Raw genomic sequence first — 24,524 nt, forward strand, 5'->3', positions numbered from 1 at the left:
GCAGTAAAAAGTGGCATTTAACCCAATAAAAAATTGTTTCAAGATGTCCCTCCAGCTCCTCGACTCTAGGTCCCTCAGAAGGGAATGCCAACTTTGCGTTTGGAGCTGCTTTTGATTCTTGCACCTGTTGAAGTCTGTTCTCGGCTTCTTGCAACTTTGCGTTCGTTGCTACTCCCAACTCTTGCACCTGTTGAAGTCTGTTGTTGGATTCTTGCAACTTTGCGCTAAGAGCTGCTTCTGACTCCTGCACCTGTTGAAGTCTGTTGTTGGATTCTTGCAACTTTGCGCTAAGAGCTGCTTCTGACTCTTGCACCTGTTGAAGTCTGTCCTCGGCTTCTTGGAGTTTTGCGTTCAGAGCTCCTCTTGATTCTCGCACCTGTTGCAGTTCGCCCTGCATACCACTGAGATTTTCTTCTACCCGATGGAGCCGGTCCAACGTGCTTTGATGCTTAACCTCAAGCGTCGCTTCTGAATCTTGCACCTGTTGCAGCCTGTTTAGCGTCTTTCGATGCTTTTCTTGCGCATTCTGTAACTCAGATTGAAGGCTTGCTTCGGTCATCTGCATGTTCTGAAGCTTGTCATTGTTTTCGGACTCATGCCGTGTCCTGAAGTATTCTAGCTCGCTTTGAAGTTTTGCTTCGGACTCCATCTGCTCTTTCTGGATTGCCTTAACCCTTAATTCTAGCCCCTTGTTCCTTTCCACTTCATTCGCAAGTTCTGCTTTAGACGCCTCCTTCTCTTTCTGGAATGCCTTGACTCTTGACTCTAGTTCTTTGGTCTTTTGTACTTCGTTCGCAAGCTTTGCTTCAATCCCTCGAGCCTGAGTGACCGATAGCGTCTGTTGTAGCAGCCGATTATTTGCCTCTTGTACTCGGGTTTCTAATAACGTGGATAGTTGCTGGGCCCTTGCCTCCGAATCACGCAGTTGCTGGACCCTCTCCTCTGATTCTCGAAGTTGAGTCTGAAGATCAGAGATCCTCTGTTGCCACCTTAAAGTTGGTGTCTGATTTGTCGCGCCTTGTTCCAAGGGGATGAACAAGGGCGAGACAGGTACGGTATCAGGTACAGGGACTGCTTCAATACTTGATGCACCAAAGAAAGCCAGATAAACGCACCGTCGAATAAAAAGTGTGGATATCTGTTCCCCTGCCCACCCCTCAGTGGCTTCCAACCGGTCATAAGATAGAAGGCCAACATCCTGCCTGTGTACTTTAAGCTGGGGCAGTCCGCAACGTAACTGACTCTGTCGACTATTGTCCGCCAGTAGCTCGGGGCTTGTGTCTATATGAACTTGCCTGGCGTGGGTAAAGCAGCTAGTGATTGTATCGATCAATAGCTCCATATCCTGAAAATCATATTGATAGCGTCCTGGCTTCCGGGCCTTGAGCAAAGCACCAGCCGCAATTTGCCGGTCCGGCGACTTGGAAAGTATGCTGTCAATCTGAGCTGACTTAAAACCGAGGTTCCTCGCGAGCTTCGCCATCTCAAAAACCACGGTCTCATCCGCTTTTTCACTTGCTACCTTTGCCAACAGATCATTTCGCTGGGGCTCTCTTGCCATTTGGGGGTAGTGGCGCATTGCAAATAGCCAGACCTCTCGGTAGCTTGCATCAAGTATCTCTCTATAGCCACCATATATTGTGCGTTGACTGTGCTCGTTGATGTATATCTGACCTTGCGCTGTCTCTGGTTGAAACATATATCCCATGGCACTGTAGATGGTTGGTTGGTTTTTATTTGTCACCAGTAGCCGATGTATGCACTCTGCGCATGCTGTAAAGTACTTGAAGTCCTCGAAGAACGTATGGAGGGAGGGAACAAGCCGATTAAACGCTCTTAACTTCTCCCAAATCAGGTCACGCTCTACTGGTGTAAAGCCTGAGAACACTTGGCCGCTAATAACAAGTCCATGAACCTCTCTGGAATCTGCCGCCGAGATCCCAGGTGCCATAAGTTGTAGTTTCTCAACAGTCTGTTGATCAATTTGCATTAAACGGTCCGGGGTAACAATTGTAGTCCAGAATTCCTGGATGAACCGTAAATAGTTTAGGATTTCCTAAGAGAGTATTAGCTAATATACCGGTACATAAGACTAACTCTCCCACCTCGTCACATTTTACTGCCATGAGCTTCGCAAGTGACCCTATGCGCAGACCAAACCAGAGTCCAGGAATGGGTAGTAGTTTATCAAAAGCGTCTCGAAATTCGTCGTGTGCAAATAGTGCTTTGAGACGTTTCTCTTTGTTGGGTGTAAGGCGTGACCACCATCTTTTTCGGAACCTCGAATTATGCTCACTATCATACTGCCGAATTTTGCGATATATTTCTCCATCAGTAGGTGGCTTTTCGTTTGAATATTCCTCCACTAGTGATGTTTTAAGCTCAGCACTCATGTCTATTAGAGTTAGCATATAGAGAGGTAGTTAGGCGCTACGGGGGCTTACCCGACAAGTAAATATCAATAGGCCACCAACGGTCAGCCGGCGGTAATAATTCTTTACCTATCTCCAGGCGATGTCGACCATGGAGACATTTGAGCTGGCCAGTTTCGAAACGGAGAACCGGGAATTGAGTTGGCGGATTAGTCAGCAGCGCCTCTGGGCTAACACAAGCATTGGAAAGCGAAACCTCTAGGACTTCGCGAGACACAATAGCCGTAGCATAGTTGCAGATATCCAGTCGGCGACAACCATCTTTGCGAAAGATACGGCGTAGTCTATCAAGCTTCGCACCCTCCAGTCTTGATTCAGCGTGGTGGTATACTTCATCTAACCAAACCTTGGCGGTGCCCTGGTATCTGAGATGTCTCTCACTGGCTAGCCGGCGCTCAGCGTCAGTAAAGTAAAAGTCAGCCATTGTTTAAGGCGGTTTTGCAGTATTTCAGAAAGAGAGGGTACTAACAGGGTTTAAGATAAATGTTGCCCTAGTAGACTGAGGCCATGATTCAATGGGCCACGGTTTCGGTACCACCAACTCGTGGCCTCTCGCCCATAAATAAATCTTCTCCTGCTATGGTAGCTCTATGGTGCTTCAGAGCAAACCATGACATCACAAGACAAGAAGCGCATGACCCAATTCGACTTGGCATCACTTCGGACACGTGCGGGTAGCCCATCGCCGGCCACTCCTGGCAGTCAAATTATAAAAAGGACACAGCCCAAACTACTCCAAGGGAAGCCCAAGGAGTTGGTTCTTCCCAGCGTCGTGGCAAAGTCGACAAGCGCCGCAATTCATGTGCCTGTCCAGGACGGATCACCATGGGAGCGCTATCATAGTCTCTACAGCGAGAATATCGGGGGACCTGCTACTGTCGTAATCCATGAACATCGTCCACAAGATCTTTTAGTTGTCCGGACCCACAATAGCGCACAAGTGCCTATTCTGCGGGGAAGGCCCCATGAAAATATCATCGAAATCAAAGAGGCACTCAAGCATAATGGAGGTATCTATGTCCTGCATGAGTACCTTCCGCTGTCTTTAGACCGTCTTGTTGGTGCTCCGATCTTTCCAAATGAGGTTCAGCTAGCATCGATTCTGGGACAGGTAGGTTGATGGATCCAACCCCCGTGGAAAATCACTCATTGTTTTAGCTCCTTGATGGTCTACTGCACCTCGAGTCAAACACGATCCAAGTAGGTTCACTGCAGTGTTCTGAGATCTTGCTTAGTTTGGACGGTCAGGTCAAGATCAGTAAGATATCCTTTGCTGAGCCCCTTAGTTTTCGTTCTAATAGACACAGGCGCACTTGATTTTATCCCAGCAAGCAGCGACTTTCAATCTCGCAACGTGGAGTTACTTCGGCAGATTACGCTGGAGCTGATGGAGGGACCTGCAGCAGCACAAGGACCTACAGGCGTTAGAAACCTTGACCGCTGGCCTCCTGGATCAGATGCTGTTGACTTTGTCTCTGCTATCACATCGGCGGCCGGATTGGGAGATTTGCGCAAGGTAGGCTTTTCACCCACATTCCCCTACACGTAAGGCTAACATTCTTCTAGCATCCACTAATTTCCAGTATTCGCTGGGGCAAATGCTATCTGGTTTGGCTGGTGCATTATATGGTCAAGACAACCTGGAATGGATGTGGGATCTGCGAGTAGATTTATCTAGTTTATTGTTTCTCTACCTAGGTAGACTCCTTTAGTAAATTGACCTAGTATTGTTTTGGCTATAACCAACAGGACATGGAGATAGGCCTCCGCGACGGTTCGGTATATTGGATGCACGTATATAGTCAAGGCAATAAACCGGCTCTGTCAGGTTGTATAACATGGTTGAATTGAGTTGACTGGACATAAATAATCTTAGCTATATACCTAAGGACTACCCTTAGTCCACGTGCCTTGTTCCCGCAGTGATAGCTTGTATTTGGTTCAAGGTTGGTATTCCAGCTCGGATATCTTGATGTTCTCCTTCCTATTTTGTCTAATGAATGCGCGGACTCTATCACGAGTTGACCCGGTGGCAGAAGCTACAGCACAATTTTTAGCAATGCACTCCAAATTCTAGCCCTTGACTTACTAATCACAAAGGAAGTTCCTCTGTGTTGAATGGGCGGTGCCTCAATATCTTTAGTAGCTGACGACGAACCTTGTTGGGCCCCAGCTCCCTGTAACCTGTTGCTGACTAAAGACGGTTTCACATCCCCGTTAAGATCAAGGTCACTTAACAAATCTCTGCATAGTATCTCTTCATATCTGGGTGGGCATGGGTGCACCATGGCTCGCTTGTGTTTACCAAATTGTGTTGATGTTTGTATGTTAGCATCTTGCACAAAAAGTGAAATCCATAGCACCTATATTGTTGTTAAGTTCTATACGGCTTCGGTGACTGGGAACATACGTAAGGTTTCTTGGAGGCCTGGGTGTCAGAGTTGGCTGTGTGACCGTCAGGCACTCTGGTATCAGGGGTCCCAGAATTATCTTCAAGCACCGTGTCATCCTCAAGGAGCTTGTTAAGTACTGGCTCCAGTAGAATGGCATCATCTAGGATCATAAGCGCAATCACTGGTGCGGAATGGGCTTTACGTACCTATACTTTTGGTCTCCCACACGAAATGTATGCGACGCGTATGCAGTGAGAGAGTGTTGCATCCAAAAACCAGCATTTGAAGGTATGGTATCACCGCTGCAACACCAGAACCAGTGGCAATTGCAACCACCCGTTCGTAGCTGCTAATAGCCTCAGTAATTCCACGGGGACCGCTAATGAGCCCTGTCAGGGAAAGAGTAGTGCCCGGGGGCACATTAGACCGTTCCAGCAACCTGCCTGAGAACCCCCGCTGTGGGTGGATATAAAGATCCAGTATGTCCTGCTCTCCCTGGGACCAGGAAATCACCATGTATGGATGGCTTTGGGTCCAGGACCAAAATCCAATAAAAGGCATCCAAAGGTATACGTATTGCCCAGCACTCAATCGAATGGGCTTAGGAAGTTTAATTCGCACCGTGAATGGAATAGAGAGGCTCTGTTGGACTTCGCCACGAAAGAAATCTTCTGGTAACCCAATGGGGCGGGAGAGCTGCACCTCGGTCTGTCTTGAGCGAAACAAACCATTATAGTGTATAACCAATGCTCCACGGACAAAACAGGCTGCAAGGGCAACAGTAGACATAATCAGAATATACAAGCGACTTCCGACAAGGCTTCCGGATGGTAGGTGCTGCCAGATAGCATAGAGAACTAGCCCAGCCAAACCTTGATGGCCCAGAAGGAACACCTCAAACAAGAGTGAGCGTAGAAATGGGATAGAAAACAGCAACACGATTGCTATGCACCCAGCAGACTGGTCTCTAGGCATTAGCGTAGACCCATAGACAAGGTGAGATAACATACAATAATGGCGAAGAGATAGCGGGACTCGCTAGGCAGAATGGTCTCCCGCTGGACTGTCACTGCCACGATAACGTGACCTGTTAACAGTAGTCCAGACATCCATGCCGCAGCACGGTGAATACGACCATACGCACGCAAGGACATCCCAAGGAACTCTAGAGGGGATCCAGCGTAGAGTACTATCATGTTAGCTAGCGAGAGCTTTCCGGCCCGGACCCCAAACTGGGCGATGGATGAAGTCTGATAAGCCAGGGCCACAAGGTTGCTTGTGAGGTAAAGTAAGTGGCCGACGAAGCTTGTCCAGGTCCATGGCCCAACAAAATTATGGCGCTCGATGAAATAAGGGTAGGGGTAGTAAAGACAATTGTTCACCTGCACCGAGGCCCAGCGAACGCAAGGAGGTATCAGCTTTATTAGGACTGTTGCCACCAGAATGCCGCCCGCGGCAGTTGCATACATCTTCGGGATGTCCATGATAGCATGACCAGGCAGCCAGACAACGGGGGCATGATTACAGAGACCCTTGCCTCTTATATTGAAGGAAGGGCTTTAAGATGCCACGGTTTACAGGGGACCATGATTTAGAAAGGTCGAGGACATTAAATTCGGAGAGGACGGAGGCGCCATCCTGTGCTAAGCTAATTTGGGAGTTGAAGGCAGAACCAGAAGAGGTGGCCTGGAGATAGTCACAGATAAGCGGGGGCCCTTGGGTTGATCGCTTCGGTTCTCCTTTAGTTCAAGGTCCTTGGGAGTCCACTTTTCTTCAGGACTATTCTGGGCCTGCATTTATTGGTTAGCCTCTAGATAGCATTAATATATACAGGGCTTCATACAATTTTCTCCCGGGATGGAACCCATTCTTTGTTTGGGTTGGTATCGTATACCGTGTACCGCATAGTACCATCACTGGCCCTGCTAGCAACAATAGCGTAGATGTGCCGCTCTTTTCCAGTCTCGAGTCCGTCCAGGTAAAGATCATTCAACCGCTTGAAAGCCCCAATCTTTCCCCGTCGAAATCGTTCACGTTCGGCTTTAGCCTTTCGTCTTGGATCAGAATAAGACCCGCGCTCCAGGCGCTTTTGTCTCCAGGAAGTAGACTGGCGTGGCTGTGTCATGGCTGTTACTAAGGTTTGTTGAAGATTGTTGATCACCTTTGAGTTAATGGACTTCAGATATGCGTTGCGGCAAGGTGGATTTTATATCACCACAGGCCATAAATTCATTCAGTGGTCTTGCTGATTTTAGCACTTCTATTTTTACCCCGGCGTTACGCCTCGCCCCGCGGCGGCTAAGATGGTATAATTAGGCATCCGGCGCGAACCCCTTCAGGTATAGGTTAACGGTTTGGTACTACATAGTATGATCCCTGGGATACCTAATCATTGAATGCGGCTATAATCTGACTTGAATTGAAGAAATTTAAAACAGCTAATTATGATAGGTTCAAAAAGAATGGTGTGTTCACCCCTGGAGGACTAGGCAGTCCCCGCCTCCCCAGTGCCGTAATGCGCAAATTTAGAAAGCGGGTACACCCGTCACAGCCAACGCTAAGCCTCAGATCATAAGCACGTTAAATCAACAGCCAGTGGAATCACCCCAGCAGTCTCGGCTCTCTAGCAACACATACATCCTTGGAAGATCCCAGAAGCGCCGGGATCCTAGGAGAGCCAAAAATCTTGAACAACTCAAAGTATTATAATCATTGCTATGACCGCGCCGAGAAAGCCTAGCAATGAACCGATTATATTAGCAGCACCTTCGGATACTACTTCAGTGCCACGCCGCACGGACATTGCACTGGCCACTGAACTGCAGCCCATTGTCTGTGTCACAGTTACGGTAGTCACGGCCGCACTACCATCAGACTGTGGAAGGAAGGTAGTAGTTGCCAGGTCGGTAGGCTGAACGGTAGACTGATCGGTAGGCAAGACAGCGATCACAGATGCAGAGCTAGTAATAGAATCTGGGCCAGAGTGAGAACTAGTCAAGGTACTGAGGGACATATAATCTGGAACTTCTGTGTGGGCCGTTGATTCCTTGTCAGTGGTTATTGCCCAATGGGTACTGGTAGGGATCGCGCTGGTGCTGATCACTGCTGTGCTGCTTCCATCGTCTGTACCCGTGGTCCATGGGATTGCGCTACTGCTTATCATAGCCGCGGCATCCGGGCTGCTGGAACCGCTATAGCTAGGAATAAGCCTCGACGTTGCCTGCAACGAGAGAGGATCCACAGGAATAACTGATAGACCGCCACTGACAGTGGTGGCCTCAGCTTCAGCGTCAGGGATGTCCGTGGTTAGGCTGCTCGCCGGGTGCGTGCCAACGGAGGGATTCACCCACGGCAAAGCGGAGGAGACATCTCTAGCAGTACCTGCCCTAGCTTTATGCAGAAACGATGCCATATCGTTACCTGGGTTGATCGCAAATACCATGCCAGCATGGCAGTGAGATAAAGGTTTGTTTTGTTTGCAGAAGAACCATTGCGACTCAAGAGAAGTCACAGTTAATGTCAGGCTCACATCGCGTTGGTCATAAGGGTTAAGGTTATTAAATCCGGTATCAAATCCCAACAGGGGAACGCATGGGGATTCGAGACTTGACTGCGTCACCGTATGATTGTCCTTGTGGAAAGTGAATACAATCTTGTCACCGAGGTTGGCGTTGATCTGATTGGGCATGAACAACTGGGCACCTCCTCGGCCCACATGAATCTCATGCGAGACTTGACCAGTCAATTGATTGTCCAGGCCGATATCAATACTAGCACAAAGTTAAAAATGTCCGAGGGGTACTAGTGACAGGTTCACTTACTCAACGTCAACTGCCCATAGAGTGCAGGCCAAGAGCAAAAAGATCATTGCATGGGTAAACATTCTGACTGTAGTTTATGGAAATAAATTGCACTAGAAATTCAGATATTACCGTCGGGAGGTGGGGATTCGCTGTTCCTTTAATGGTAAAACAACGCCACATTTCAGGAGCACCACAGTTTCAATCAAGGGCACTAAGATTCCGTGGACTGAAACGTCATGCGGCGAGGAGATTGAAAACCTTTTGACCACTAGACACTAATTCCTGGGGAGGTTAAATTAGGCCCAGTCCGTGTACCGCCCCTTGGCTCGGTGCAAGCTATGTAGGTCAGGGCTGCTAATGTCCTATCAATCAGCATATACAGATTCCTTCTAATGCAGGCATGCTTGGGGCGGAAATTGATTTCAAGTGCTCATAGCCACTCGTTCCGTAGCGGCAATATTCCAAAATTAGTAGTATTACGGTGTGTCTGCCTTGTGGCGGGCTATAAGTACCTGGCATTCAGCGCAGCTCAAGTTCTGATGATCATCATCAAAATCCATTTCCTCTTATTTTCACCAAGACCTTACATTTCCAACATCTCGTTGCTGAAAGCCACCCGTCAGAGTCTCTTCAGCGAGCATTCTCTGTGCTAATTATGGATCCTATACATGTGCCATCACCGGATGCATTTGACCCAACCTTCTTAGCAACTAAATGGAACCTGCCAACTTCGATCTTGGGTCCAAGCATACAAGAAGAAGAGTGCTCTATGCCTGGATGGGATAATCTGGTGGACGTGAATATGATTCTCAGTCAAGGTCATGCAAGGTCTCCTGGTTTGTTGAACTCAACTTGCTCAGCAAGCGAACAATGCCCGCCAACTCCAATCCTGGATCCAAGCACATGGGAAAATGAGGGCCCTACGTCCGAATGGGAAGATTTGATAGACTGGAATATAACTCCAAGTCGTGCAATGTCTCCGAAGTTGTTGAACCCAGCTTGCTTAGCAAGTGGACAGAGCTCTCGCCCGCCAACTCCAATCCTGGGTCCAGGCGTGCAGGAAGGGGAGTCCCCTGTGACCGATTGTGATGATCTGGTGGACTTGACTACGGATCTCAGCCGTCCTCAGTCTCCGCCATCAACCAGCAACAGAACTGAACAGAGCCCACCAACTCCAATCGTGACATCTTCCGAATGTGATCATGGCAATGACCAACACTCTGTCATGAGTCCAAGCAACTGGATGTATCTAACACCGGAGAGTTTCAGATCAAGTGTATCTGTCCAGGGACCGCCTTCGCATTTTGACAATGCGCACGATCACAACCTTGATTTAGACAAAGCTGATGGTAAGTTATTCTTCCTTGGGCGAGGAAGCATCCTACCTAACATTGCATAGACATACTTGATCTCTGCTCCGAGAAGCACTACCTAGAAGGGGAAATTGAGTCCAAGAAACGCGAGATACAGCTCAAACTAGATGAGCTTAATTCCTTCAAAAGAGACCAAGAATGCGTGAAGAGACGGCTAGAACGGCTTGAAGGGAAATTGAAGCGGCGGCGTCGGCCTCAGACCAAAAGGATGAGAGAATCCTCGTGGTGTGAGACACCAGGAACAGAAACTAAAATGGTACCAACCTTAACTGCGAGTGAACCGCTTCGACGATCAAAGAGGAAGCGGCCAGCAGTAAACTACTGCACCTGGCCAGTCTTACCGTCCGACATATTTATCAGCTTATTGAATGATGGCAAAGCTGAAGGTGATGTGGGTAATATAATGGATGCTTGAGTTAAGTATGGCAGATTCTGGGTTTGATGCGCGTCTTCATTTTGTCTTGTTTAGCACGTAGCACCAGATACTTATGGCACCATGGGCCACGGTTTTCAACCATGGCATATTTCTTTATAAATAGGCTAATAGGCCTAGTCACTGTTTTTTTAAAATACGCAATTATAATCTACCTTTATCTGTCATGGCTTTTAACGACTGGATATCTCATATTGGCCCATTCGAGGTCCTCGAATGGCCTGTCGAAGCCTGTACCGTGGGAATTGGTAAGAGGCTATAGCAGCGCTAGTGCGAATGATGAGAACTAACCTTGTGAAGCACGGCACCAGGTAACCCAGGAGCGCGTATTTATTAAACGCGAATGGTTTCGTCCTCTTGTACACGAGGCGTTGACCCTTCAGGCTGCCGCAGGTGGAGTTGGGATACCTGCCCTGCACTGGCTGCAGAACATTAAGGGAAAAGATGTCGCACTACTAGATCCCTATGGACAAACGCTAGAAGAGGCATTTCATCAATCTGGTCGCTATTTTGGAATGCAGACACTGCTTGGACTTGGCTACCAATTATTATCTCGCGTGGAGTTTCTCCACTCGCGGAACATCGTACATGGGAATCTTTCGCCATGGTCATTCGCCTTTGGACTTGGGTGGCAAAACCAGCAACTTCTGTTAATTGACATGCATACTGAGAGCCACGCAAAGACAGTCCTTGATGATCTCAATGCTGTTTATCACATACTGGGCTACCTCTATAGTGGGTCAGAGTGCTGGGAACACTATAAGCAAGGTGATCTGCCACCGTTCCTTCAAACTTTCGGTCACAACCTCTCGAAGCAAAAGCAGGATTTAGTGGACTACCGAAACTTGCAGAACATTTTAATTAACGCACACTGCGACCTGGCCGCCAACGCAGCTATTGCACTTGGGCTCAATGGCCCAAGAGCAATGAACGATGGACTAGCCCCTAGTATTGGGGCTCTCGCGACATTGGCAACCACGGCACTTTTCGACCGTTTAACTGTGGCTCTTGCTGACACTGGCGAAATACTTGACAGACGTCCATACTCTGTGGCTACAGTGCTACAGCGCTTCGAGAATATCATGGACATTTACCTTATTCTCTTGGTTCGTGACCGCCCCTCCTCCTACAAGGCACGTCACTTGGTTCAAGCTTATTATCTCCCCAATCGACTCTGGAGGGATATGCAGTGGTTTTTAAGCAAGGCTGAAGGATATGAACTGCAACTCGCGCTTTACGCCCAGGCTTATAGATTCATGACCGCGCTATTTGAAATCAAGCAAGGATATGTATGGTACTGGGCGGGATACCTTCTTTATCTGGCTCGAGCACGCAAGGAGCTGGAAGCTGATTGCGGGAAAGCAGCATGGATCCAGACCACCTTTTATTGGCAGGGTGTCGTCAAAAGATTAGCGACGGAGATGAAACATTATGATTGAATAGTTGGGTTATGAAACTATCTCTTTTCGCTCGCGCAAAGCGCAGCTGCAGCCCATATTGTACAATCATCACTACCGTCAATATACGCAGCCACAGTTGGCTGAGTCATAAGAAGTACGTCGCTCGCCTCGTCAATACCCTTGCGGCCATGGAGCAGATGAGCTTCAACAGCAGGCGTACCAATTAAGAGCTCCAATGTATTCAGATCGTAGCATGTCAGGGACACTGTTTCCTGCCACAGGGAAACTGCTAGATCCCCGGCACACACAAACAGTTCCTTCAGTTCATTATCCCGCCCAGTCGTGTCTGGGAAAGGCGACAAAAGAGGTTTCATTGAGTCCAGTAAGTTTTCAGATAATAACGAAAGCTTCGCGTTCAAGACAGAGGATAGGTGACGTCCAGGGCAACGGAGGAGAAGATCTATTAAGCTTGAGCGCCAGAGATAAGCTTGGTAGCAGTCAACTATGGGGGTCGTTAGCAGCCGCACAGCCTACAACTTTGACCGGATAAACAAACCCTCTTCCAACGTCGCGTATAACTTCAACAAGGTAGTCTGGCTTGGAAGGGCTGGGTGCCAGTCGGTCTGAGGGAGCATGAAGAAGGGGTTGCAAAACAATCCGTCAAAGAGCGTTTTTGCCACCATGGCTTCAGCAAGTAGGCCACAGATCTGAGGTTGCATGCGAGGGGGCAGTTTCAACCTTAAGGATTCCCAGTCAGCTGCGGCGCAATAACCGTCCAACTTTGCAATTATCCGGCTCTTTTGTGGCCCTGTCAGCGTCTCGCACTGGACGTCAGATGCCGAGTATTTCCTAGCCCATCGTCGTATCTTTCCTTGGACGGTGATCAGGCTGCAGCGCACCATATGATCTTCAACCATTATTGTGATCCTGCCTGTAAGCCGGGGGAGGGGCTGGCCGCCACTATAAAAAGAAGTCGTGGCGGGCCACCTGCTTGGAGTCTGATCAGCAGACCACACTTCCTCCGGCCTCAGCTCCAGACTGTGGTCCTAGGGGTATAAATCTTGCGGAGCGTCTAGTGGGTTAACGCCCATTCAAGACAGGACTAAAATGATCTATCTCTTACTATTTATAACGCTTGCCCGGTCACACTCCTGGGTGGAACAGCTTTTGGTGATTGGAAGGGATGGGTTGCCGCATAGTACGCCCGGATACCCTCGGGGGAATGGTTGGTGGCTCTGGATCCTAAGGGCACGTTAATATTTCCGCTAACCGCCGGAGTTAGTGCTACGTTCATCTCCAACCTTTAGCGATTACGCTATGACGTATCTTGTGCCGACCTCACCAGGAGATGATGCAGTCTGCGCCCCTTCCCAGCGGCAACAGGTCCAGACTGAGGGTAGTCCACGGTTGGTGGCCCACCCCGGGGATCGTGTTCTGATACGCTACCAGGAAAACGGCCATGTTACCCTGCCCTGGGCCACCCCAGGCAAGCCCTCGCCCGGTACTGTTTACGTGTACATCACTACATCACCCTCCGCGCGGGATACACTGCTGGGTATACATCATATATGGAACGAAGACGGAACGGGTGGTGACGGCCGAGGCCGCCTTATAGGAACATTTGACTTTGATGACGGGCGCTGCTTTCAGGTCAACGAAAGTCCCATATCTCGGTATAGACAAGGGCGGTTTGGGCATCCGCCCAATGCACTGGAAGGCAGTGATCTGTGGTGCGGCAATGTTGTCATGATCCCAGATACCATTGATGTAGGAAACCTGGCACTCTACTGGATCTGGGACTGGCCGACAAATCCAGGAATGGCCGATGAGAAACAAGAGATCTACACCACATGTAGCGATATCCTTGTTGTAGATAGACCAGCCACTGGTTATAGATAGGGCTATGATAATAGGTACTAAACAGCGTGTGTGTCCAAGTCAAACCCATAATCTTCACGCTCGCGATTTGTGCTCGTCTCGAGTTGGCGGATCTCCCTGGTCAACTGCGCTATCTCATTGTCCTTTCCCTGTAGCATTTGACGGTATCGATTCTCCATCTTAGTCTCAAGACTGAGGACCATGTCGGTGATCTGCATGCTGCGATCATTGATGCTTTTCTGACCCTCCTCCTCCAGCCGCATCGTGTCCACCAGCTCATCAATCAGGTAGAGCTTGCTTCGGGCCCACTGGAGCTCCGCAATCATTCGATCATGTGCCTCCTTTGACACTTCCAGCTCGTGTTGAGTCTGAGCAAGAGAGGAACGGAGCTCACATACTTCCTGCATGTGATTGACGGCTGCTTGCTGCATTTGGGAGTAGGTGTTGGAGTGCTGTAGTCTCTCCCAGTATAGCTGCTGGTTGGATGCCGCGACGTTCTGGCGAAGTTGTTGATTTTCACTGCGCGTGTTTCGTAGGATGAGTTGGAGGTATGTTTTGGACATTTCTTCAAATCTAAAGACATGCTGGCCTCCCAGGCCGGCTACGGAGTCGGTCTCGTTGCTCATCGTAGGGGTAGGCTCTGCAATGTTGTAAGTAAGCGAGGTATGAAAGACCACTCGGCATCTGAAGGCTCACTTTCACACCGCTTGATCTTTGCTTTCACGGCATCGGCAGTGCGACGGCGATGTAAAGGGAGATAAGAATTATATAACTGGGCAAGTTCGTACCAGGTCAGATCAGGAGACGACCGACGCAGTTGAAGTAATAAGTCCTCTTCGTGGGCCAGCCAGGAACTGTGCATCGTTCTTTGTGCCGGGGGGTATGGGGCGCGTCTGCCCTGATTTAAACTACGGGATGTAGCAGAAGTGGAGCCTCAAGGTAAGTAGGTTGTGCTTAGAATAGTGGAGTGATAATACAGTAGGTGACATGCAGATCCGATCAATACCCACTTCTTTAGCAGCTGGATTTGATGTGATCCGAAAATTATAAATAGAGTAGGTCAATCAGGTCATTTCGATGTATTTAAATCCCCAACCACTTTGAGTCAAGCGCCGAGTAGCTATGGCTAAATGGTCAAAGGAAGAGGTTGCCGTGCTTGTCTATTTCGCCTCCCTTGGGGTGCAGCGTCATGTTATCACTTTGCTCTTAAAGGAGCGCGGCTTCCATCGCACAGATTCCAGCATTACCCACAAAATCGAGGAACTTGAGAGAAACTGGCAACTGAAGTGCAATAAGGACTGGAAGCAGGACAAAGTCAACCAACTCTTGGATACCCTCGAGGTCGATTTGATCCTCCTCCTCCAGCCATTAGCTTCTGATCAAGCCATCATCAACCAAGTAAGTCAGGACATTCGAGAATCTGACCTTGGGTTAAATGATGTCTAGTTTCAATCAAACATCAATTTATGGGCATGTCATTTCGCGACAAGGACCCGTGACGCGGAATACCTGATGTGCCATGGTTTGGGAGAAGAGTATATGCCATAGTTGAAATCCGTGGCCACGGTATATTATATAGAACAAGTCATCCTTAACACCAAGACCCATATCCCTCTGAATGGCAAAATGTCTTGCCTCCATACTCCGTGGCTAGAGCTGTACAGTAGCAACGGCGTGTCTCATGTTGCGTACGGCTCGCGGCTGAAGCAGCTCGTTGGAGAACTGCCACAGCCATCGTCGGTGTTCCCGCAGCTAGTGTTCCTGATGGGACGCCGGCAGAAAGATCGAGCATTGCGGCAGCTATGTCGGAGCAAGTACCGGAAGACGGCGAAGGGCATTGGCCTCCGCTCAGATACCCGTACACTCCACTGCCTGCACCCCCGCTTCTTTGCGGACTGTGACCCTACCTCCAGGGAACTGCCTGAGAGAAGGGAGGCGATATCGAATTGCCACCCGGAGACAGTGTTCACACTAGAGTCATATCTAGATAAAGATCTCTGCCAGGATGTGATTTTGACCAAACTTCTTTTCCTATTCACTGATGTTGTCTGCATCTTTGCGGATGACGTTGGAGGGGTTGACGGCGCCTGTCAGCTCCTGGAGACCTGGATAAAGTTTGGAACAGCATCGGCTTTGCCGGCCGCGGTTAGGCCCAAAATTATCATTGTTGACAGCCATATGAATCCAGAGGATGCCTCATTGGTGAAAGAGGATTTACTCATTCAACTTACCGCTTGCGGTAAACCCTTTTTTGAGGTCTTTGGGGACCTTGAGATATTCTGCCTTCCCCCAGAAAGCCACTCACCTGACGCTCTGTTTAGAGGTCTCGGGCGTGAAATCACCTATCAGCTCCAAAATGCTAGGACAGTACGTGAGCGACATAAATCCATGTTTCATGCGACACATTTGAATGGGTTTTTTGAATTGGCCCTACGTCATATCCCACACCTTCCGCAACCCTTTGATTTTGTGAAGTCCGCCCGGCAATTTCGGCCGTTGGATGGCGCGCTAGTCTATCACATATCTAGGTTCACTAGCGCGGCCAATAAGGCAAGGCTTCCATATGATGGGATAGCATCGCACATTGCCTCGGCCATTCTAATGGATGCGTATCCTGGGGAGATGCATCGTCAGTTCCCCACCCCCTAAGCACCTATTGGCTAACTCAGATCAGGATTCAACCCGGCAATGGTATTTCGTTCACTCTATCGACGAGCCTGTTTTGCCGCGCTTAGATCGTGCTACAGTACTGAGACGCTAGCAAACTTTCAGTGTCAGCGGATTGAGCACTTCCTGACCGAATTCTTTGAAGTCATGGAGACAAATCCGACCCCAGCTCACCAGATCCACCAGCGGAATATTGTGCAGTACCGGGAGTATTGGGTGCCGGTCAGATCAACAAAGACCTGTTTCTGGTGTCTCCGCAGGGACCCCGAGCACCCGCAGGGCTGCGGTCACATGATCTGCGACGCATGCGTGGAGATCTTTGGGAGGAAGTCAAATCGCACCAATCACGAGTACACAATCATCGAGTGTGTTCTCTGCGGGCAATCCAGCAAGCTGACAGTAAGATTAAAGCCACCGACTGCGGCCCCGCGTATCTTATCAATTGATGGAGGGGGCCCGCGAGGCATTATTCCACTGGAAAACCTGGAGATCCTCCAGGAAATCGTGGGATCCGAAATAGCAGTCCCCGACCTGTTTGATCTCTATATGGGCACAAGCTCGGGTGGGATTATCTCACTTACTCTGGCTATCCTTCGGATGAGTATCTCGGACAGTAAATCATTGTTTCAGACACTAGCTAGAAAGGTGTTCTCGCAGGGACTACGGAAGCACTTCCTTAAAGCTTGGCTTACCGATGAGGCTTATGACAGCAGCGCGTTCGATGACACCCTCAAGACCCACTTTGGTGACACAAGACATCTATTCGACAAACCGGTCTTGAATATATCATCTAGGAAAGTTGCAGTGACCGTGAGTTCTATTAAGGGTGGAGAGCCATGTATTTTCGCCAACTACAACGGAGGAGCGCCGCATGGAAAAGGTGCGTGCCCTACCAAGAGAAGCACAGGACCTACTGACAAATTTACAGTATACGAACGTTTGGATCCTACAAATGATCCATTAGTATGGGAGGTGTGAGTTACACCCAGAGATTGTTCAAGGTACAGCTAACTAATATCGGTGCTTGATAGTGCACGCGCAACTGCCGCGGCCCCAAGGTAGACTGGCCCCTGGGCTTTACCAGTCATGTCATAGGCTAAAATTATGGCAGTTATTTTTCGACCGCCACCTTCTTTGAGTTGGGCACCTTTCAAGATGGCGGTATGAGTGGTCACAATTGTCCTATCGAGTTAGCCATGCTGGAAGGTAAGCGCATTTGGCGCACCGTCCCTGAACCTGACGTGGTGCTGTCCCTGGGAACTGGATACGAGGGATTCAACCATAATCGGCATCTGAGCCGATTCCGCAACTTCCTCGTGGATGGATTTGGCCCAAGGTTCTTCCGGTCCGCCATGGAATCTACAGTGGGGCAGAAAATATGGAGCCTTTTTGAATCCAAGATCCCAAAAGAATCCCGGTGGCGCTATTTCCGGTTTGACCCATCCTTCGCAACCCCGTTACCTCCCATGGGAAACACAGACTGTATGGATACTCTCGCAAACTGGGTCCGAACGTATCCGGAAGGCGGAGCAGCCTATAGGTCAGCCGCCAGGGCCTTGCTGGTTTCCTGTCTTTACTTCCAGCTAGAGGCTGAGCCTGACTACCAGGCCGGACAGTATCTATGTATAGGAACAGTCCAGACTCGCGCTCCTGCGCAGCCGTTGATACGAAGGCTTATTACGGAGAGCGACGAACTTGGCTTCTACAAAGATGATCTGAATCTAGGCCTGCACCTCTCCGCAGACAACATTTGCAATGCCTGCAGCCAGTACTTGCTTCCCGTTCGATTCTTTGTCCGAGACCTCTCAGATAGGGTGAACCTAAACCTTCGAGTCGGGCACTACGCCTGCCCCCTCAGCAACTTCCCAAACAGCATGCAATGGTTTGTAGAAGAGCAAAAGTTAAATTGTCCATTTGGGCCCCAGTATCCCGCAGCAGCTTGTTCGTGCAAGGGTCGAGGGCGCAAAAAGAGGAAGCATACGGAAATCTAGTTACATTTCCATACACCCGTTGTCACCTTTTCGCCGTGTATTTGCCAAGTAATTGGACCCAACGTTTTAGTTTATCCTGATAGGCCATAATAACCGCCCGGTATTCACGGTTTTCTCGGAGAAGCTTGTCGATCAAAATTTGATCCTCCAATCGTAACTGGCGACACCTTGCCAGCTCGTTGGTCTGTTCCGGTACGTGGTCTGTCACGGTGTCTGCTCGACGTCAGTGTCAGTCAAACGCCTTAGAGGTTGACGGTTACCTTTTGCGGGGCTCATTTTGACTCTGAAATCCAAGGGCGAAAAGGAGAGAGCAGGGACTATTATATAAGTCGCTTGTTCCCATCGCAGGTGAGCAGTATGCGGGGTGACTCGACAAATCTCTTTGACCAGGATGGAAGCAAATCAGGAATTTGATTTTGATCCCACGCTCATTGGCTTTGACGCAACTCTGTTTGGTGACGGATTTGACACTTTCTTCCCGCCCCTGCCTCCCTTCGACGAGAACCCTACTGAATCCCAGACAACCGTCCTTGAATGTGATGTTGCAGACCTACGGTCACGAGTTGAGGCCTTGGAGACGGAGTAAGTATCCGTGGTATGAACCTTGCGACACATGCTAACATTCATAGAAATGCAAGTCTACGATCGTGAGTACGAATCAATCTTACAGCAACTTAGAGACTAAGTGAAATAGCAAGCTCGATGGCATCAAATCCTACCTCGTGGATGTCTTGATTCCGTGGACATCTGAGGTTGTGGATGCGTTGGCCAAGCCAGGAACCGGGCCACTGAGTCCACTTGTCCCCCGGTCGTAATCTTGCAGCAACCGGAGATTACAACCGGACAAGAGCACCCAGGTTCTTGACCCGGTAGAATGGTAGCCAATTGAATGAACTCTCTTGATTTGAAATCAGGCTTTCCGATAGTAGAAACAGAGTAGTCCAGCCAATCAAAGGACCTCCAAGGAGGAAGATACAGGCCCACTCCGTGCGGCGCAGAGTCGGACCCACGCGGGGTGGCCGACAAACCACTACGCACTCCAGAATTAAGCGCTCATGAGTCATGATTGACTGCGGCACGTAACCGCCTAAATACTAGTTGACACCTTATCGGACTACTAAGGACGCCACTCTACTCCATAGTTGGCACCCCATAAGATTGCCTGACCTCACCGCGGCATATACAAATGGAGACTAGTTGACACCCCGTGGGCCTAGAACAGCCGATCTCCTCCATAGTTGGCACCCCGTACGATTTACCAAGAATGGCGCACACAGCTAAAGGCTAGTTGACACCCCGTGGGACCCAAAAACGCCAGCCTACTCCACAGTTGGCACCCGAAAGATTGAATCACCCCGGCATATACCAATCAAGGCTAGTTGAGATCCCGTGAGTTGCATGACTGGGTAAGTTGGACCGGTTGCGGCGCAGATTCACGGGTTAACATAGCGCGGACCCGCGAAACTCTAAACAAGCCTCGGCATCCACTAGTATAACTGGACCATGACTTCATCCTCTGTGCCCGATGCAAATCTGTCCTGACCCTGTCCAAGTTGTCAAAGCTGCAGTACGCCGCAGATACCCACCGACCCAACTGAAAGGCCGTTAGAGGATCATATCTCCATGACCCGGATGGCGAATACCAATTTACCACTTGTAGGGGAGAACAATCTAGAGTATAGCTCCCTTTTTATTTATCAGCTGGAGGCGACTGCTAACTGCCAAGGTTGAGCTTTTGAAGAACCGTCCTGCGACAAATTTACTTCGCAGAATCAGTCATTGACCTTCCTATTATGGAAGACGATGATGATGCACTGTCTTGTTCATCTGATGATACAGTGAAAGCAAGTTCTCCGGAGCCAAGTCCTCGATATGCGGTCAATGAGAATGAATTTGACTTTCAGTCATTTGTTCGCGATATCATGGACAATGATCCAAGACAAGCTGCAGCGATTGTGAATTCTCTTATCCAGCGGTATTTCCCCTGTCGGGAATCTTCCTACTCGTGATGGCTGATTGGTAGTAGGAAACAAACCGACAGGTAATGAATGAGTACCACGTACCCAGTTTGGGTGCTAAACGAGATTTAGTCAGCGCATCAATGAACCAAACGAGAATCTATTAACAACATATCAAAGGTTGGTGTGGACCGGCTGTCTTCCAAGCAATCTAACTGGCTACAGTTTTGCTCTCATTTTAATTCAGTTGGTTGGGATCAGGACCGTGATTTCTCGTCAGTATTGATGGGTTCTCGGGTTATGGAGTGACCCGCGGCTTTCGCCGGAATATTGATATGACCAGGGGAACCTGCTCTAGCGTAACTACTACATAGATAAGCAAACTGTCCCGCCCCAAGTACATACTTGCAAAACTCTCTCCTGAAATCCAATCTCGTTGCACCATGGACGATACTATAGAATATTGGGACCAGCTAAGTAGGTTTATACGCAGAAACGGACGTACCTCATGCTAATATGAAAGTTAATACTCAATTCAACGTTGACTTCTGTATTATGCTGCAACTATTCGGCTCAGTTATTAATTTAAGAAGCCTTCCACTGGACGCATTCAACTCGCATGAATGGTTTCTTCTTCTCAACTGCTTAGGTGTTACCTGCCTCCTTACTCGACTATTCTTCTTGATACAGTTGTGGTGCTATGAGCCGCGAAGTCACGCCGAGGATATCGACCAAGTGTTCTTGGTTTGGGGAATATTTTCAACTGTTGGATATTTAACGAGCGAGGGGAGCGTAAAGCCTGTACTCCTTGGGGCTGAGATTCTAAGGCATGTCTTATATACATCCACTTTCTAATAAGGACATTTAAGAGCGTGGATGGATCCCGTCATACGTACTGTATCTAAGTCACAGTGGTTTTTAGCCTCGTGGTGGTTGCTGCATCTTATCTACGGGCCCAAGAGAAATTCAAAGTCATTGGCAGGCCGGGGCACGGTTTACATACATGGTAGTGGCCTGCTACGGCACTCATTTTCATGTACACACAGTAATCCGGGGCCATGGTTTTCTTCAGCGCCACGGTTCCTCGCCCCTCCCATCCAATATATAAGATATACAGCTGACATCTGTACAGCTTTCCTTGATATACTATTCTGATTACTGAATTCACAGTAGCACTTTAGCATATTGCACAAGATGACGAGCAATCATGAGATGCGCGGTGCGCAGAACGAAATCATCAACCCACCTGCTGGTCCAGGTGGAGCAATGCCTGCAGAGACGGCTGGTCCTCCTGCAAGTCCGCAGCCTCCGACTACACATGTTACTGATTCACACCCGTCTAGTGATACCGGTGCAGCGGGAGCAGGTGGTGAGAATCAATCTGGACCTTCTCCCGATCCTCGTGATTCCACTGCCGGTGCAGCTGGAGCAGGTGGTGAGAATCAATCTGGACCTTCTCCCGATCCTCGTGATTCCACTGCCGGTGCAGCAGGAGCAGGTAGAGAGATAGAATCTGGACCTCCTCCCGATCCTCGTGAGATACCTACCAAAATCGAGAACATTGAAATATTACAGCAAGTTGCATACAGACTGTTGAACTACAATTTGCCGGGGATTCCACCAATTATTCCTGAGAAGGACGATAAGGAGCACGGCCCTCTTGACGATCGTCACTACAAATACCATGGGATTAAGTATGGGGATCTGTGCGACCTTGTTAACGAGCGGATCCGCGAGATTGAAAGGTTTTGCCAGGAATATAGCCTAGTTCTGCAAGGGAATATGAGAGAAGAGGAAAACCTTTTCCTCTCAGCTGGCCGAAGTAAGTATAGTATGTGTTTATCATGCTTAAAGACTAATCTGGTACTAGAACTAAGGCTCTACGGCGAACAGTATGATCTCCAACACAATACAACCTGGCTCCCTGGCCTAGGGATAGAAACACAAACTACTGCGGACTATAAGCGATATCACCAGCTCACTCCTGCGGAGAAAAAAGAGCTGTTGGATGACTTAGGTTCCCACCGCATTGACTCTAGTATAGACGCGGAAGAGGTTCTGCCTAAAGATTATGAGATGACATTTGCGGAAATCATTTTCGTTCTTCAACGTCATGAGAACTGGAATACTGAAGATGCAGAAGCGGCAATGACCATGGCTGATAGTATGTTTCCAGGGTTTAACGCTATCGGTAGCTGACTTGGTTATAGAGCTCCTGAAACTGTGTGACCCAAGAAATGACAAGAATGTGAAGCTCACCGACTCGATGATTTCGATAAAGGAGGATAATGACAACAATGGCGCGGATGATACTGGAGATGGTATGCAGCTGGACCACGAAACCATAACCCGTGGGTATAATACATATACAATGGACCAAAAGAGGGAAGTTCTCAAGGCCTTGGCGTCCCTGAATTATGGTCCGGACGAAACCTCTGTGGACACTGGCACACTCTTGATCAAGGCTATACAGGCGGCAATGCCCAGAGATGGAACCATGGATCTCCAGGACTTGGGGGCCTTGGCAGCCGACAACACCTGGGGAAATGAATGGGAAAAGGTTCTTGCCGAAGCTGGACGTGAAGGTATGTCTCAAGCAATTATAGGTTACGTATTGTTCTATACTGACATCCCCAGTCTTGAATCTTCTACAGCAACGAAGCAATATCAGCAATTACTACTTTCGTTTCAAAGAGGAACCACCAGCGCCACCCCAGATAACAGACTGGCACAGGGAACAGCTTACCAAGATTTCACCAACGGTGAAAAAGCTTCTTGGAAGCTTTATAAAGAAACACGGGAAATCATATGGGACAGCAAGAGGCTATCAAGCCATGATCACAAACATAAATAAGACCTTGACTCACATCAAGGAGTACAATCAACTCAACAATCTTTCCCCTGAAACTGGGATATTTGGTGTCCCTAGCCTCGCTAGCATGTGGGTGGCCTTTTTTGAATCGCATAAAGGCTTGACTGCTGAACATGCTGAGGGAATGCGGGAAAATTTGAAAAAGTACTGCCAGTTGAATCATCTCCCCAGCTGGTATCCGGGTGGAACCTTCCAGTATCCGGCCGAAGTATATAAGTATACCCCTGTGCCAGAGAGTCCAGAGCAGCCCGCAGGCCCAAGCAACCGTGAAGGTCCAAACATAACACAACAATCCCGTGGCGCCACAGGCCCGTCGACTTCCCACCAATTCAACCCCCCCGAGCATCTACGGAGCTCGGTGGGCAACCCCAACGGTCCCTGGAACCCACAGAATTCCGCAAGCTCAAGCAGCCATGAAGGCCCGTCGACTTCCCACCAGTTCAACCACCCAGAGCGCCCGTGGAATTCCCAGCACGTTAGCAGCCGCACAGATTACGATACCCCCGGTAGGCTCGCAGTGGAGATGTGGGGCAACGAGGCCATATCATATGTCCCGTTGGGCGATACGGTGGCAATGACTTTTCGACCAGGATATACACCCGAGGGAGAAAAAATCATATACCAGTGGAAGATGGGCGTTGCAGTATACTTCGTTGTCCACAGCGAGCGAGGGTGCAGACTTGTTGACAGTGGCTCAGCTGGAGGCGCGCTTGCTAGGGAATACGCGGGTATGGAAAATATACCCGCGATCTTATCAACAGAAAAGGCCGTCACATACATTCGAGATCGAGTTAATACATTGCGCGGTAATCTCGGTACCCAACCCTTCCATTTCGGTATTCAATGGGTAGCGATGAACAAGCTGGACCTCAATCAGAAAGTTAAAATGCCTTTGACAGCGGTTGGATTTAAATCGGGTCTGGACGAACGAACGGCCGAAACGGTGGGTATCCCACGAACTGCGCTTGAAAAGGTCTTTGGCCGCAAGGTGGCAGACAGGCTAGTGTCAAAATATCTCTCTCCGGCAGCTAACGTGCCCATGAGGGCCGCACTGGCGTATCAGTACTTGCAGGCGGGTGCCGATAAGGATTTACTTCGTCCGCTTATCGAGCCTAGCAAAGTAACCCAGGAACAAAAGCTTATCGAGGGGCTTCAGCGGTTGATGATAAAATCCGACAAAGACTTCAACAGGGTGACTTCTGCTGTTGGGCTTATTCGAACTGATCGGCAAATAGGATGGGAGAAATAAGGGTATACACTGGAATTATATAGTGTTTTCTTGCCAATTAATCTTAGTTTTTAGTTACATCAGAATGAAAAATGC

General features: G+C 49.1%; 11 protein-coding genes across 11 annotated transcripts; 7 read left to right on the top strand and 4 right to left on the bottom strand.

Moving 5' to 3' along the window:
* Positions 1-1,740: 1,740 nt before the first annotated feature.
* BDW74DRAFT_171560 (uncharacterized protein) lies at positions 1,741-2,856 on the bottom strand (the record flags this gene model as incomplete). Its single annotated transcript, XM_073727327.1, has 3 exons — positions 1,741-1,792; positions 2,098-2,395; positions 2,445-2,856. The coding sequence occupies 3 exons, from the start codon at positions 2,854-2,856 to the stop codon at positions 1,741-1,743; spliced, it is 762 nt and encodes a 253-aa protein (XP_073578112.1).
* Positions 2,857-3,042: 186 nt separating this feature from the next.
* Positions 3,043-4,100, top strand: BDW74DRAFT_183782 (uncharacterized protein; the record flags this gene model as incomplete). The annotated part of the gene is made up of 4 exons (XM_073730604.1): positions 3,043-3,543; positions 3,591-3,690; positions 3,740-3,948; positions 3,999-4,100. 4 exons carry the CDS (start codon positions 3,043-3,045, stop codon positions 4,098-4,100), a joined length of 912 nt encoding a protein of 303 aa, XP_073578113.1.
* Positions 4,101-4,373: 273 nt separating this feature from the next.
* On the bottom strand, positions 4,374-6,309 carry BDW74DRAFT_189392 (ferric reductase family protein; the record flags this gene model as incomplete). Its single annotated transcript, XM_073731959.1, has 4 exons — positions 4,374-4,505; positions 4,628-4,795; positions 5,054-5,785; positions 5,836-6,309. 4 exons carry the CDS (start codon positions 6,307-6,309, stop codon positions 4,374-4,376), a joined length of 1,506 nt encoding a protein of 501 aa, XP_073578114.1.
* Positions 6,310-6,468: 159 nt separating this feature from the next.
* On the bottom strand, positions 6,469-6,950 carry BDW74DRAFT_183783 (uncharacterized protein; the record flags this gene model as incomplete). The annotated part of the gene is made up of 2 exons (XM_073730605.1): positions 6,469-6,615; positions 6,669-6,950. The coding sequence occupies 2 exons, from the start codon at positions 6,948-6,950 to the stop codon at positions 6,469-6,471; spliced, it is 429 nt and encodes a 142-aa protein (XP_073578115.1).
* Positions 6,951-10,600: 3,650 nt separating this feature from the next.
* Positions 10,601-11,873, top strand: BDW74DRAFT_171562 (casein kinase family protein; the record flags this gene model as incomplete). Its single annotated transcript, XM_073727328.1, has 2 exons — positions 10,601-10,682; positions 10,735-11,873. The coding sequence occupies 2 exons, from the start codon at positions 10,601-10,603 to the stop codon at positions 11,871-11,873; spliced, it is 1,221 nt and encodes a 406-aa protein (XP_073578116.1).
* A 1,004-nt stretch (positions 11,874-12,877) lies between these two features.
* On the top strand, positions 12,878-13,733 carry BDW74DRAFT_189393 (uncharacterized protein; the record flags this gene model as incomplete). Its single annotated transcript, XM_073731960.1, has 2 exons — positions 12,878-13,059; positions 13,117-13,733. The coding sequence occupies exons 1-2, from the start codon at positions 12,942-12,944 to the stop codon at positions 13,731-13,733; spliced, it is 735 nt and encodes a 244-aa protein (XP_073578117.1). The 5' UTR covers positions 12,878-12,941.
* A 17-nt stretch (positions 13,734-13,750) lies between these two features.
* On the bottom strand, positions 13,751-14,574 carry BDW74DRAFT_183786 (uncharacterized protein; the record flags this gene model as incomplete). The annotated part of the gene is made up of 2 exons (XM_073730606.1): positions 13,751-14,352; positions 14,409-14,574. The coding sequence occupies 2 exons, from the start codon at positions 14,572-14,574 to the stop codon at positions 13,751-13,753; spliced, it is 768 nt and encodes a 255-aa protein (XP_073578118.1).
* A 260-nt stretch (positions 14,575-14,834) lies between these two features.
* On the top strand, positions 14,835-15,158 carry BDW74DRAFT_183787 (uncharacterized protein; the record flags this gene model as incomplete). Its single annotated transcript, XM_073730607.1, has 1 exon — positions 14,835-15,158. The coding sequence occupies one exon, from the start codon at positions 14,835-14,837 to the stop codon at positions 15,156-15,158; it is 324 nt and encodes a 107-aa protein (XP_073578119.1).
* Positions 15,159-15,338: 180 nt separating this feature from the next.
* On the top strand, positions 15,339-18,370 carry BDW74DRAFT_189395 (patatin-like phospholipase family protein; the record flags this gene model as incomplete). Its single annotated transcript, XM_073731961.1, has 5 exons — positions 15,339-16,341; positions 16,387-17,259; positions 17,308-17,353; positions 17,411-17,437; positions 17,491-18,370. 5 exons carry the CDS (start codon positions 15,339-15,341, stop codon positions 18,368-18,370), a joined length of 2,829 nt encoding a protein of 942 aa, XP_073578120.1.
* A 391-nt stretch (positions 18,371-18,761) lies between these two features.
* BDW74DRAFT_183789 (uncharacterized protein) lies at positions 18,762-19,185 on the top strand (the record flags this gene model as incomplete). Its single annotated transcript, XM_073730608.1, has 3 exons — positions 18,762-18,952; positions 19,000-19,017; positions 19,065-19,185. The coding sequence occupies 3 exons, from the start codon at positions 18,762-18,764 to the stop codon at positions 19,183-19,185; spliced, it is 330 nt and encodes a 109-aa protein (XP_073578121.1).
* Positions 19,186-23,305: 4,120 nt separating this feature from the next.
* On the top strand, positions 23,306-24,491 carry BDW74DRAFT_163579 (putative glutamine rich protein). Its single transcript, XM_073726126.1, has one exon. It carries the CDS (start codon positions 23,325-23,327, stop codon positions 24,447-24,449), a length of 1,125 nt encoding a protein of 374 aa, XP_073578122.1. The 5' UTR covers positions 23,306-23,324; the 3' UTR covers positions 24,450-24,491.
* Positions 24,492-24,524: the final 33 nt, after the last annotated feature.

The sequence above is a fragment of the Aspergillus multicolor genome, assembly GCF_047715735.1.
Source record: "Aspergillus multicolor strain CBS 133.54 unplaced genomic scaffold BDW74scaffold_50, whole genome shotgun sequence".
Taxonomy (NCBI): Eukaryota; Fungi; Ascomycota; class Eurotiomycetes; order Eurotiales; family Aspergillaceae; genus Aspergillus; species Aspergillus multicolor.